Source organism: Carassius carassius, chromosome 44 (genome assembly GCF_963082965.1).
Source record: "Carassius carassius chromosome 44, fCarCar2.1, whole genome shotgun sequence".
Classification (NCBI taxonomy): domain Eukaryota; kingdom Metazoa; phylum Chordata; class Actinopteri; order Cypriniformes; family Cyprinidae; genus Carassius; species Carassius carassius.
The window spans coordinates 22135776-22150111 of NC_081798.1; the positions used below are offsets into that span (position 1 = coordinate 22135776).

At 38.7% G+C, this 14336-nt stretch overlaps 1 protein-coding gene across 1 annotated transcript in view; it reads left to right on the forward strand.

Annotated features, from left to right (window-relative positions):
- Nucleotides 1-14336, forward strand: part of cdk5rap1 (CDK5 regulatory subunit associated protein 1) — a 65415-nt gene that overhangs the window by 40117 nt on the left and 10962 nt on the right. Inside the window, exon 9 of the mRNA XM_059538122.1 lies at nt 12095-12150. Within this exon, the coding sequence (XP_059394105.1) occupies nt 12095-12150 (56 nt within the window). The remainder of the gene's footprint in view (nt 1-12094; nt 12151-14336) is intronic.

The window sequence follows — 14336 nt, forward strand, 5'->3', positions numbered from 1 at the left end:
GAGAATGAGTGGAACTGTTCCTCAGGGGGTCTATAGTGCACTGTCTGATGTGATACTGTAGCTGACGGCTGAATGGTTGCAATTTTATCTCTAATAGTATCGATTTTAGAAGTAAAGTAGTTCATAAAGTCATTACTGCTGTGGTGTTGGGAAATGTCAACACTTGTTGAGGCTTTATTTTTCGTTAATTTAGCCACTGTATTGAATAAATACCTGGGGTTATGTTTGTTTTCTTCTAAAAGAGAAGAAAAGTAATCGGATCTAGCAGTTTTTAATGCTTTTCTGTAGGATATGTTACTTTCCCGCCAAGCAATACGAAATACCTCTAGTTTTGTTTTCCTCCAGCTGCGCTCCATTTTTAGGGCTGCTCTCTTTAGGGTGCAAGTATGCTCATTATACCATGGTGTCAAACTGTTTTCCTTAACCTTCCTTAAGCATAAAGGAGCAACTTTATTTAAAGTGCTAGAAAAGAGAGAGTCCATAGTTTTTGTTACATCATCAAGTTGTTCTAAGGTTTTGGATATGCTAAGGAATTCGGATGCATCAGGAAGATAACTTAAAAAGCAGTCTTTTGTGGTAGAAGTGATGGTTCTTCCATACTTGTAACAAGAAGTAGAATTTACAATTTTGGCTATATGAAGTTTGCACAGAACTAAATAATGATCTGAGATATCATCACTTGGCTGAATAATTTCAACACTATCAACATCAATTTCATGTGACAGTATTAAATCTAGAGTATGATTTCGACAATGAGTAGGTCCTGAAACGTGTTGTCTAACACCAATAGAGTTCAGAATGTCTATAAATGCTGATCCTAATGCATCTTTTTCATTATCAACATGGATATTAAAATCACCAAGTTATTAAAACTTTATCTGCAGCCAGAACTAACTCGGATGTAAAATCACCAAACTCTTTAATAAAGTCTGTATGGTGCCCTGGTGGCCTGTATACAGTAGCCAGTACAAACATAACAGGGGATTTATCATTAACATTTGTTTCTCTGGATAATGTTAAATGAAACACCATTACTTCAAACGAGTTATACTTAAAGCCTGCCCTCTCAGAAATCCTGAAAACGTTTTTATAAATTGAAGCAACACTTCCACCTTTGCCTTTTAGACGCGACTCATGTTTATAACAGTGATCTTGGGGGGTGGACTCATTTAAAATAATGTAATCATCAGGTTTTAGCCAGGTTTCTGTCAAACAGAGTACATGTATATTATGATCAGTGATCATATTATTAGGATGTGAAAATACTGTGAAATCACAAATGGCATGGGATTTTAAAGCATAACAACGGAAGGTCTTTGAAACTTTAATCAATAAAGCATTTTTTTTAAACAATGACACTTATAGTTTTGAACTAAAATATTATTTCAACCATATAGCCTGTGAATAAATAAAATGCATACTTTTCAATAAAAGAACACTTAAAAGAACACTAGTTGCTTTTGGTGTTTGGATTTGTACTTCAAATGAGGTCCAAATTTAAGAATAGCCTACAGTAGTTTTTTTTTTTTTTTTTTACTCTCTATTTAACAGCAGTAATTTACAATGAAATACATCTTCCTTCGGGTAGACTGAATGTTGTCCTGCCTTGCTAAATGTTGGGCTCATGATCAATGAGTTGTATTTGCCTCAAAATGATCCTGTAAAATCAAACGGTGGACGGTGAAGCTGAGTCAGTTAGCGCGTTAGTCGCTCGCTGTGAAGCGGGAGCAGCACACGAAGGATTCCGCTTGATCTTAAAGCCTTTCTCAAACGCCTACGTTCACAAATAACAATGATTTGCCCCAAAATAATGATTAATTATCAATTGATTATTTGTTATAATTATGGTGTGGTGAAAATAATAATATGGCATATTTTAACCCAGTAACATGAAAACACACCATTCCTCGCAGCTAAAAAACAGACCGAATTCAGTTCAGCTGGAGGGGGTTGGGTTTTTTGGGGTAGTTCTGTATAGCCTGTGGGGGTCGAAATAAAGGTGTGATTATCTTTGGTCTTTCATATGGACAATGTTTTATGAGGGTTTCAAACTTGCAGAACAGGTTTTAGGCAAAGTAGGTCAATTGCATCGTCATTTTGGTGTTAGGACAATTTTGAAGAAAGGTTTTGATCAACTTCAAATGTTGACTACTGTATAGCGCAATAAAGTTTATTAGTTATTATTACTTAATTTCAGAGGAAGTTGCCTTAACTAAAAAAAAAAAAATCCATATATTTTTTAGAGTGTGAAATATAAATTCTCACAGAATGTAGCCTATTCATTACCAATATATTGAATCATGTCTTTGTTTTTCCAAATCCAAAACATCAGTAAAGTATCCATCTATTAACATGTTTTATAGGCTATTTTAGATTTGGGAATACACATGCAAGTTTTTTTGGAGACATATTTATAGACTTTATGTGATTTATGTGAACAAACCACAAGCAACAATATCTGCAGAGAAGAGTTTGCCAATCTCAAAACATAAAATATCATGTTTATTTCAATTTTTGTTTTTGTGTTTCAGAGGAAAAAATCAGTGTTAAGGCATCTCTCCCAGTGGTGTAGTCCTAAAGAAAAAAGTGGTTTAACCCCCCTGTCCCACCATCACCACCACCAAAAAAAACAACAACATTTTATTGTTGTTGGTTTATTAGTAATTTAAATAGTAATTTAGTAATATTAATTCAGTGCACTCTAATTTGAACAACAGATTGTTTTTATTTATTTATTTATTTTTTAATGTTCATTTTAATTTGATGTTTTAGGTTTTATTTTATGCTTTTATACACTGTTTGTATTATTTAGGAAGGGAATTGTACTTCCTGCAAGGGGATTTTTCAGCATGTAAGCAGGGCTGGACTGGGGTTCAAATTCGATCCTGGAAATATCCAGCCCACGAGTTCCTGTAAGCAATGATTTGAGCTAGAATGCAAAAAAATTAGGCCTACTTCTAATGGATTTTGTCATCCTTTCCTCACCCTCAAGTGATTGCAAACCTGTATGACTTACTTTCTTCTGTGGAACACAAAAGAAGATATTTTGTAGAAGTTACCAAACCATTTTGCTTATACCTTTGATTTCAACTGTATGGACAAAAATGTCTTGAATTTCTCAAATTATCTTCTTTTTTATGTTCCACAGTAGAAAGAAATTCATACAGGTTTGGAATGACATGATGTTGAGTTAATGGTTATTTTCATTTTTGGGTGATTATCCCTTTAAGAATTATCCCTTTATCATTTGTAAATAATACACACCTAATTTATAAAAGACACTGACATTTATATTTACAGAATTAACATTTTACTTCTATTAAAAATAATTAGAATAGAACTAAACATCTATAGAGAGAAGTTCTTGCTTATAATTAGTAGGCCTATTAGTAAGATGGTGTTCACTAGAAGTAAAACCATGGTAAATTTACTATGGTGCTGAATTGACAAGCTCTTTATGCAGTTTACATTATCGTGGGTGTTTTCAACCAGCATCACTACAGAACCTTTAATGTTCTCATATATCACACGACACGACTATAACAATAATTCTGTCACATCTGAATGGCTGAAGCTACTTGGGCTGTTTATCACTTTACATTGTGGCGCAAACGCAGCGCTGTGCGGGAGACTGCTCTTGCACCGTTTCACACTTTTTGCAGTATTTGCTTTTGGCAGTTTTGTGTAATTTCAAAACAGGGCCTAATGTGGGGGAGGTCTCCCTTGTTTCGGCGATCGACTCACAACTCGACCGGTCCAGAAATGTCTCGGTGCTCCCGATGGCATTTGAGTGGAGCTCTCTCGCTGCAGCAGACACGCGCATTCAGTAGATGATGGGCTTGGAAAGGTAGAATGACAGAAGTGATAATGCGCCAATTGCAACAAAGAATCAAGAGTTTCACTAAACTGTATGGTACACCATTGAAGGGGAAGCTATATAGACTATATGAAAGTAGATGATGGACTTACGAAGCAACAAAACAAGTGGGTATAACGAGGGTATACGCTTATATTGAACCTTAGAAGTTGTAATATGCAAATGGCCCAGGGAAAAAAGTAAGCATATGGTGTATACTTGCGTATGGCCCCCACTACACCACTGATCTCTCCATTAAAGTCCGTTCTGAAAGCAGAATTTATGCAAACATTTATAAAATGCTTTAAAAACTTTAACAGAGATGTCTAGAGGGTATTTAACAGGTCTGTAGATATAATTTCTCATGTATGTGAGAAACCCCAATTTTAAGTTATTTCATTATCAGGAAAAAATTTAAGTGATCCAGAGGGCGCCTCCCTGTCATGCACGCGCATTAATAATTTTCGTAACAAACACTTGAATATGAATAATAATTCACATTTTGCATATGCATTACAAAGTAAATCATTTTTTTACATGCAATTATGCAAAATAAAACCAAACAAGATTTGTAATGAAGATAAAATATGTAGACAAATAATAAATGCTGCGCATGCACTCAGCATCATGTGCCGCGCAAATCTTGCACTCTGATGTTTTAAGGAATATGATATACACCTGCATTTAAATGCAGCTTCAATTAATTAATTAATTAATTTTTTTAAATTTAATTATATGTAAATAAAGCTCCCTTTAAAATCACTGGTTATCAATTAATGCTCTTTTTTTACATTGTGTGCATTTTGTTGATTATAACGAGAGAACTTGAGTTTAAACGTGAGGTTGTTTTATTAATCTGTCCATTCTTTAGAGTTTCAATGATTTAGCTAAATCGTGCAGGTTTAATTTATTCGTTTCTTGTTTTAACTAGGCCTAAAAAATGGGAGTGAAATTATACAGTGCCCAGTTTTGGAGCCCAGTCTTCCTCCGGCTCCAAAACAGCCGGCTAATCAACGAACAGAGGGTGGGCTGAGAGCCGTGACATAGATGCTAAGCGCCAAGTTTAGGACTGTAGTTTAGAAATCGAAAAACGGACACAGAGACACGGGATGCTATTCGCTCTGTTGTGGAGAATATTCCCGGCATTTGCCAACAGAAGCCTAAAAAAGGAGAGTGTTTGTTTTACATTTTGAATGGAGGTGAAGTTGTGGCCCTACCCCTAAGTCCCGACAGGTTTTGGGAAAAGTTAACTGTTACTGATTGTCTGCGAGAAACTGGGGAGGCCAAAGTCCGGCAAGGCGATAATTGTAATTGTGAACTGCCATGTTCACTCCGGTATTTCGCTCAATGTTTTTTTTTTCACATCATTCCTGTGTTTACAGTGGAAGTTCGAGGTGGCTGAGCCAGCGAATAACACGCATCATAACCAAACGTATGTGATTGGCTTAAGGGTAACCAATGATTTTAAACTTCAGACAAGCACCCCCCACGAAAAAAGAAAATTGTTGTCAGTTATGCCCTTCCAGACTCTTTGAAGCAAAGTGAAGTAGCAGAGTTTGGTATTACCAGGCTAACAGTGCCTCACAATTTACTAAAATAAAGAAAATAATTTATAAAACACACAACAATTTCTTAATCAGTGTACAAACAAATATTTTTTTCCCAAGAAGTTATGTCAAAATAAAGGACAGGTAATGATTAACAAAGTAGTGTGTGTCAAAACGTTTTAACGTAGGCCTTATATGTGAGAATATTGATATTTTGCATATAAATCCATGTAGCCTAGCTCACTAAAATAGGCTACCACTTTTAATGCTCTGATGTAAAGTAAACCACAATTTCTTTAGAAAAATATAACGCATAATTCATATTATATAAATAATACTGCACACCTATTAAATGTGTCAAATCAAAAATATGGTGTAATTCTTTGCAGCTTAGAGAAAATATAAGCACAAGCTCATAGGCTTGACATTTATCCTGCTTGAATTTTGTTCTAAGAAACGACATAACTTTAAGTAATAAACTTTCATCTGTGAATATTAAATATTTTAACTACAGTGTTTTTCTTTAATTTTCCCCTACTGCAGCCGTCAAATGTAACACATCGGTAAGGCAAAACTGACGGCTATTTGCGAAAATGTGCTTTGATGCGCTTGTTTCATAACTTGTGATTTAAAGTGCCACTCAGCGGTCAAAAGCTGCAAATGTACTTTACAGACGCTGCAGCGGTGGTACGTGCGGTGGTAGAAACTACATACCTACTATACCTCAGTTGTAACAAATGGTTATTTGAGTTACTGTTGTCTTTTTATGAGATCAAACCAGGAGGATGAGGAGGATGTTTCATAGCGTCAGTTACTGATGCCATAGAAATGTATAGATGCCCCATTTGACCGCTCCAGGCACATAGATGCGGCCGCCATCTTGGAACGGTCAACTTGACGTCATTCACCATACTGTAGATTCTCACAGAGCCTTTGAGCAATTCTGTGCAGGATTGTGGCATCTTTCAAATATTCAGTGATTACTATGGTCAATGACATCAAGTTGACCACAATATGGTGGGGGGCTTACGTATTGTGGCCAAGCGGCAACTTTACGGTCTCTCTCGTGAAACCAACACAGAAGTGACTAAAACTGCAATTCATCGACTGGCTGCTAGAGGCTGGCTCCAAAAGGGAGTCAGTCCCATAGACTCCACATGTTAAAATGCGCAACTTTACAGCAGAAAAACAATGTTTACAGCCTGGTACAAAAAGTGGTTTTGGTTTATATACAGATATAGCATCTGCTTAGGATCATTTTTGATCGTTTGGGCTTTATGTTGTAGGGATTCTTTTAGCCTTTTGACATTTGACATTTTATACCGGCAGCCATATCACCCTGGAGCCCAAGACCGGTTGCCCACTGAAGCTAAGCAGGGCTGAGCCTGGTCAGTACCTGGATGGAAGACCTCCTGGAAAACTAGGTTGCTGCTGAAAGTGGTGCTAGTGAGTCCAGCAGGGGTGCTCACCCTGTGGTCTGTGTGGGTCCTAGCGCCCCAGTGTAGTGATGGGGACACTATACTGTCAACAAGCACCGTCCTTCTGATGAGACGTTAAACCGAGGTCCTGGCTCTCTGTCATTAAAAATCATGTCTTTTGAAAAGAGTAGAGGTGTGACCTCAGCATCCTGGCTAAATTCACCCATTGGTCTCTGATCATCATGGCCTCCTAACAATCCCCATATCCGCTGATTGGCTTCATCACTCTGTCTCCTCTCCACCAATAAGCTGGTGTGTGGTGAGCGTTCTGGCGCAATATGGCTGCCGCCGCATCATCCAGGTGGATGCTGCGCACTGGTGGTGGATGAGGAGATACCCCCTGACAATGTAAAGCGCTTTGAGGGCCTAGAAAAGCGCTTTATAAATGTAAGGAATTATTATTATTATTATTTGCATATTAATTACAGAATCTGGCCCCATGGTATACATTTTTATGAGCGCTTAATGGCAATGTTTACCCCCATTATCTGGAAGATACTGAACAGGTCTCCCCATCCGACTTCAAACACATTCCGAGATAACTAGATAGCCCTCGATGCCAGACACCAAAGGGGTCTGGCTGAGCACTCACATTCTCGCAATACACAACACACACACACACACACACGCACGCACGCGCACACACACACACACACACACACACACACACACACACACACACACACACACACACACACTTTTATTCATTTAGACTATAATTAATCAGTTACAAATGTATCTGGTATATGCATGTATTGTTTGTATGTTTCACTATTGTAGTAGCCTAGTTACAATTCTTTATTTGTATTAGTTAGACTCTCAATGCTTCTATTCAGGTATATGAGTGTATCTCTGCTTAAGATGTTTCGTCCTTGGTATCAAAATTATCTGCTTTTTATTCCTCAAACAATTATGTACACTGTGATCCTAAAATGCATCATACTGTTTGTACCATAGTTTGGGTTACCAGTTAATCACGCCAATCAAACATACAAATGAGGTGTCACGGGGACAAAGAAACACTTTCCCGCTTAAACTATATGCCTTGTTACAGGTCAGTTCAACCAAAAGGGGTGTTACCGAGAAACCAGATAAAACCTCTTCCACACCCAAAAAGTGGGCTTCTCTTAACTTGCGGTTCCGTTAACACACCCTTCCGGGGGAGTCCGATCTTCTGGCAGTTTTCAAAAACTTTGTTGATTTACTTCGAAGCAGTCAACCCATGGATGAAATGACGAAGGTTTTACTTTTAACAGGATTCAACAGGAATCTACGCATTATACATGCACCTGGACACTTTACTCAGCAACACCAGAACCAATTCTTGTAACCGCTTGTTAACTATTTAGATGCACTTCTAGGCTTTGACCCCTTTTAATTAAGGTGATGAGATTCTTTGATGGTTCTTAACAGGTTGTGACTTAGTTTATGAGTAAGTACTGCCATGACCCTCCACTTTCTCGCGCTCTCTCTCTCTCTCTCTCTCTCTCTCTCTCTCTGCAGTGCACACTCTCACGCTCGCTCTCTCTCTGCAGTGCGCGCTCTCACTCTTGCACTCGCTCTCTTTCTCTCTCTATCCATGCCTTCCTTGCGTTGGCATCTATGTTTAATGTGTGTATGTTTTTGTTTAGTCAGATGTTGCAAGTTCCCCTGTAGTGTAGTTTAATAAACATCCATATGTATTCACACTTGGTTGTCTGTGTTTGCTGCTCACAGGACAAGGTCACTTTAACGTTCTGGTTTTGTTACATGCTCTGGGAGCAATGTATTTGTAGTAAATAATTTTTTCGTGGCCAGAGAAATAATTTAACTAAGAGTCAATAAACGATTAACACTGTCCGCCCTGCGGACGAACAAATCATTTTATTGTACTATTAATGCTATAAAAAGCAAATGTATATAAATAATTACAATTAATTATGATTAATTACAATTATTTGTATGAGCTGCCAGTAGTTACTGTAGCAGAATTAAATTGCCATCAACTAATATGTTCGTCCAGCGAACATTCAGTGTAATTTCAAATAAACTCTAAGAAAGGATATTGTCAAGGCCACAGAAAACAACCTTCTTACAGTAGCCTAATAATGCCTTAGAGCATGTAGCAAGGATCAAATCATAAAGGGACAATTAATGTGCAAGGCAGAATCAGAAACTCATGTAATTTGTGCACAAGGGTCTTATTAAATAAACACTACTTCAAACTAGTCTAACAAACAAACAAACATACAATCACTCATACAGGGGAAAGGGCAAATGAGATTTGTTGGATGATACCATCAGGAAAACCAGAGAATGAAGCTATGAAAAGAGTCAGTTAACCACCTGAGTAAAACCATCATTGCTGTTTATAACTGGGTCTATAGCTTATATTAAACCTCTGTTTTGTTTAGTTAAATGTACAATACTTGCATTGCCTAACCCTGGAATGACCGTCAGGATGCAGTCTTGGATGAAAGTCTTGATGGTTAGAAGGTTTGGTGGCTTAGGAGTCGTGATCAATTCAAGTTTCATTTCAAGTTTATTTGTATAACGCTTTTTACAATACAAATCATTACAAAGCAACTTTACAGAAAATTACGTTTCTACAATATTTAGTAGTAGCTTATAAGTGGTGACTGTCAGTTTGTGCCCGTATGACAGGATTTAAAAAAAATAATAATTAATACAAGACTTAGTCAGCCAGATGATGAACATTATTAACAGCAATTATTATATGATGCAGTCACACTTGTAGCAATATTTGTTAGTTCTGTTTGTTGATTCAGGGTTAGCATCATCTGAGGTCCTCTGAGGGGTCAGCATCATCTCTTCTCAGGTGCTCTGGATCCAGACTGGAGCTTGTGTAAATCCTAGTTACCACGTGGCAAAACTAGTTACCCGTGGCAAAACATAGAAACAAACAGAGACATCATTAGCATAGCTGCTGTTCCTACAAAGTAAAATTAATTAGTTTAACCCAAGCTAAAGAATAAGAATGCACATTTGATCAGATGCAACTGCAGTCACAATTTAAGAGATACATTATTCGAATGCTTGCCGAAAGAGATGTGTTTTTAATCTAAATTTAAACCGAGAGAGTGTGTCTAAACCCCAAACATTATCAGGAAGGCTATTCCAGAGTTTGGGAGCCAAATGTGAAAAAGCTCAACCTCCTTTAGTGGACTTTGCTATCCTAGGAACTACCAAAAGTCCAGCGTTTTGTGACCTTAGGGAGCATGATGGATTGTAGCGTGGTAGAAGGCTTGTTAGGTACACAGGAGCTAAACCATTTAGGGCCTTATAGGTAAGTAATGATAATTTGTAACTGATACGGAACTTAATAGGTAGCCAGTGCAGAGACTGTTAAATTGGGGTAATATGATCATATTTTCTTGACCTGGTAAGGACTCTAGCTGCTGCATTTTGGACTATCTGTAGCTTGTTTATTGAAGAAGCAGGACAACCACTTGCACACAGTGCATTACAGTAGTCCAGCCTAGAGGTCATGAATGCATGAACTAGCTTTTGTGCATCAGAAACAGGTAACGTTTCGTAGCTTGGTGATCACCTTCTTCCGGGTTTGAAGAGTGATGAATTCCAAAGATGTTCTGACTCAGTGGTGATTTGGAGTTTTTTCCCAGTGGAAAGTGTAAAAGAGCTAAGTGAGACATCACCTGAGGCCTGGCACGTGCTTAGGAGTCCAAGAGAACTCTAGCTCATCCTCCTCTTAGGATCTAATGCCACGTTTCCACCGAATATATCCCCGGAACAATTATACCAAGAACTTTTTTCACCAGGAACTATTTCCCCCCAGACCTGTTGCATTCTGTGTTTCCACCGTGGTCAAAAGTACCGTGAAGATTAGGCAAATAGTCTGTTGACATAGGTCTGTGCACGTTTCTCAATACACAGTACGCAAAGTTTGGACTTTTATCTTTGGTAGTTCGGACTTCGCGCATTAGACTTGGGAGTGTGATGTCCACCCCGACAAAGAGTTAATGAATTGTGAGTTGGGCTCTGACCGCATTCATCTGTGCAATAAAACCAGTAATATCAGCATTGGTTGCTTTGGAGGCAGGGTCTGTTCTGCCTTTCTGAAGTATTAGATGCATTTCTGGGGAAGGGTCCATAGACCCTCATAGCTTGTTTGTTAAATGAGGGATGTTAGAGTATTTGTTAAATATAACAAAAAAATTGTGTGTCTGATTGGTCCAGACTCTACACATGGATGACAGTTGTTAATGCACAATTACCATTTTAGATCGACAAACTGTACTGTATAAGATTCTAATTGAAAGCATAAATCTAGGCTACACGCTGCCGTTTTCAAAGCATAATGCAAAACTGTGACATTTCATTCACTGATTCTCTTTAATCGGCAGCGTTAAACCTGGAATCGCATGAACTTACTTCCTTGCTGGCAAGCCGCCAAAAAAAAAAGCCTGCTGATTTTAAGGTTGAAAATTATGAAAGAAAAAGAAACAAAGACAGAATAAGTAAATATAAGCATTTTATGTTGAAGTTTACTATAAAAAAATTGAATTTAATACTCTATTTTTATTTGAAAATATAATAGTATAATCACACTTTATTATTTAGTTTATTTTATTTAAACAAAAAAACAAACCAAAAAAAGATTATATAAATTATATTAAGCCTTAAAGTTCTGCATAATTAAGGGCGTGGCCACTTGAGTGATGGTTGGATTGCTGCTGCTGTCACCACCGTCGAGCTAGGTTGGCGTGGTTTCGGGAACCAGCTCCCACCTCTTTGCCCATTTTCATTTATCCGGGAGTGATGCATGTTTTTATACAGTCTATGATAGCGGCCCATAGAAACGGTCGCTAATGAGACATTTATGTATATATATCTATGACTGAGGCACCGTCTTGTTTCCCACAACACTCTTACAACACTCTCTCTTGCGCCTCATAGAAGCACCCTGAGAAATACCAGTGTCAGAAATGCTGATTATTTATACAACCATTTTTTTTTTTTTTTTTTTTTTTTTATAACTGAACTCATGGGGCATGATGTGAATGCAATAATAATAAATATATATTAATACAAGAATTCAATGTCAGTTTTGAAAAACCAGCCCTATCTGGTTATGACATACCTTATTTGCTGCAATTTACTTGATCTCTTTATAGCATATTTATTGAACTCCAAGAGTTTGTGGATTACTGTGTAATTTAATTTCCTTCAATCTGTCTTTTTTTCTTTTTCAGTTACACCCGAGAGGCTTATCTTGATCTTGTGGAAAATATTCGTGAAATAATTCCAGGTATGCTGTCATTATAAAATATGCTAATTGATAATCAATCACTGATTATTAGTACTGGGACAAAACTACTAACAAAACTGACAAAAACTTTAATGTACCAAGGAATTATTTTGTATTATCTGTCGAACATGTTCAGAGGTACTTTCTATCTTTGTTTGATTTCAAGTAATTTGTCAAATAACTATATATAATGACAAATCTATTTTGTAATGTTTGAGTAAATTGGCAGTAGAGGATGATTTCAAACGGACTTTTTTACTCTTGTAAGACAAATATTTATTTATTTATTTATTTTTAACCAGATGTAGCATTCTAAAAATTTTTGGATTTAAGATGTTCACTGGAATTACTCTTAAAGGGTTAGTTCACCCAAAAATGAAAATGATGTCATGTTTCCCTCATGTTTTTCTTTCTGCTTTCTGACCCTCCATTGAAAATGTATGTACGGTATACTGTTCATGTCCAGGATGGTAATAAAAACATCATCAAAGTAGTAGGGCTGTCGCGGTTAAGAAATTTCCCCTGCGGTTATTATGGGTGGCTCAATAGTGCGATATGCGGTATTACCGCCGATTTATTTATTTATTTTTTTACATACCTAATTTATCCTGATTTTGCTGCATATCTATCGTTGAGTTTGTGGCAGGGGGGGCGTGGTTTAGTGAAGTCTGCAGCGGGAGAGAGAATCAGGAGACGAGCGGTAAGTGAGTGGTTTGGGCAGAAATTATCATCACCTGTTTCTTGTTCCAGTAATTGGCGTGGAGAGAGTATAAAAACGCCAGGGGAGACGGAAGCAAGTGAGAGAGAGACGGACTGCTGACGTGAGCCGGGAACGGAAACCGGAAGGAGTAAATCGAAAGTGCTGTGACAACGTGTCAGAATAGAAGTCACCATTTGGTGTTTGCAAAGTTTGAGTTATTTTCTGTTTAATAAATACGTCAGCAGTCCAGCCGACCCCTTTGTCCTCTTCCTTGCCCACACAAACTTACTACACTGGTGCCGAAACCCGGGAAGGAAGAAGGACTGCCGCTGCCGCCATGCAAAGCCCGTCCTCCACGCGGCTTGCGGAGCTCCGGGACTCCTGCCGCAAGTGGCTACTAGCCGAGGGAAGCGACGTGGAGCATGTCGTCGACCTGGTAGTGCTGGAGCAGTTCATCGCTCGGCTTCCAAAAAAGACGGCCGAGTGGGTCCAGTGCCACCGCCCCACGTCGCTGGACTCTGGCGGAGGACCACATGGTGGCGTGCCCAGGGGTCGGCACACCCCCAGCTACTAACTCTCTCAACCTGCCCTCCCGCTCTCCTATCCGTATTTTGCCATTTTAAAAGACCGGTTGTATCGAGTGACCCAAGACGCTCGGACAAAAGTGAATACAACCCAGTTGTTAATTCTAAAGGGCCACAGGGAAATGCTTTTCCATGCGGACCATCGGGAAGTCGTGGCCTAATGGTTAGAGAGTCGGACTCCCAATCAAAAGGTTGTGAGTTCGAGTCCTGGGCTGGCAGGAATTGTGGGTGGGGGGAGTGCATGTACAGTTCTCTCTCCACCTTCAATACCATGACTTAGGTGCCCTTGAGCAAGGCATCGAACCCCCAACTGCTCCCCGGGCGCCGCAGCATAAATGGCTGCCCACTGCTCCGGGTGTGTGTTCACAGTGTGTGTGTGTGTGTTCACTGCTCTGTGTGTGTGCACTTCGGATGGGTTAAATGCAGAGCACAAATTCTGAGTATGGGTCACCATACTTGGCTGAATGTCACGTCACTTTTGTCACTTTCACTTTCACTTTCACTTTTCATTCTAATCCTATGGCGGGCCATTTGGGACAGGCCGCAACACTAAATCACCTCATGACCCGTTTCTTTTGGCCGGGCATTCATGACAACGTGCGCAGGTGGTGCGCGTCTTGTCCGGAATGTCAGTTGGTGAACCCACCGACTGCCCCAAAAGTGCCTTTGCGCCCTCTTCCCTTAACCCTCTGGAGTCTAAGGGTATTTTTGGGGCCTGGAGAAGTTTTGTCATGCCTTGACATTTGTGCTTTTTTCAGTTTCTTATAAATATCTAAATGGGTAAAGACTAATCTCACTGTAATCAGCACAAACTGGGCTGTAATAATATGTGAAATGCATGTATGTACATGATTGTGTTTTTGAGAAAAAAAATATTATGCGTGGTTAGTGAAAAACTAAAA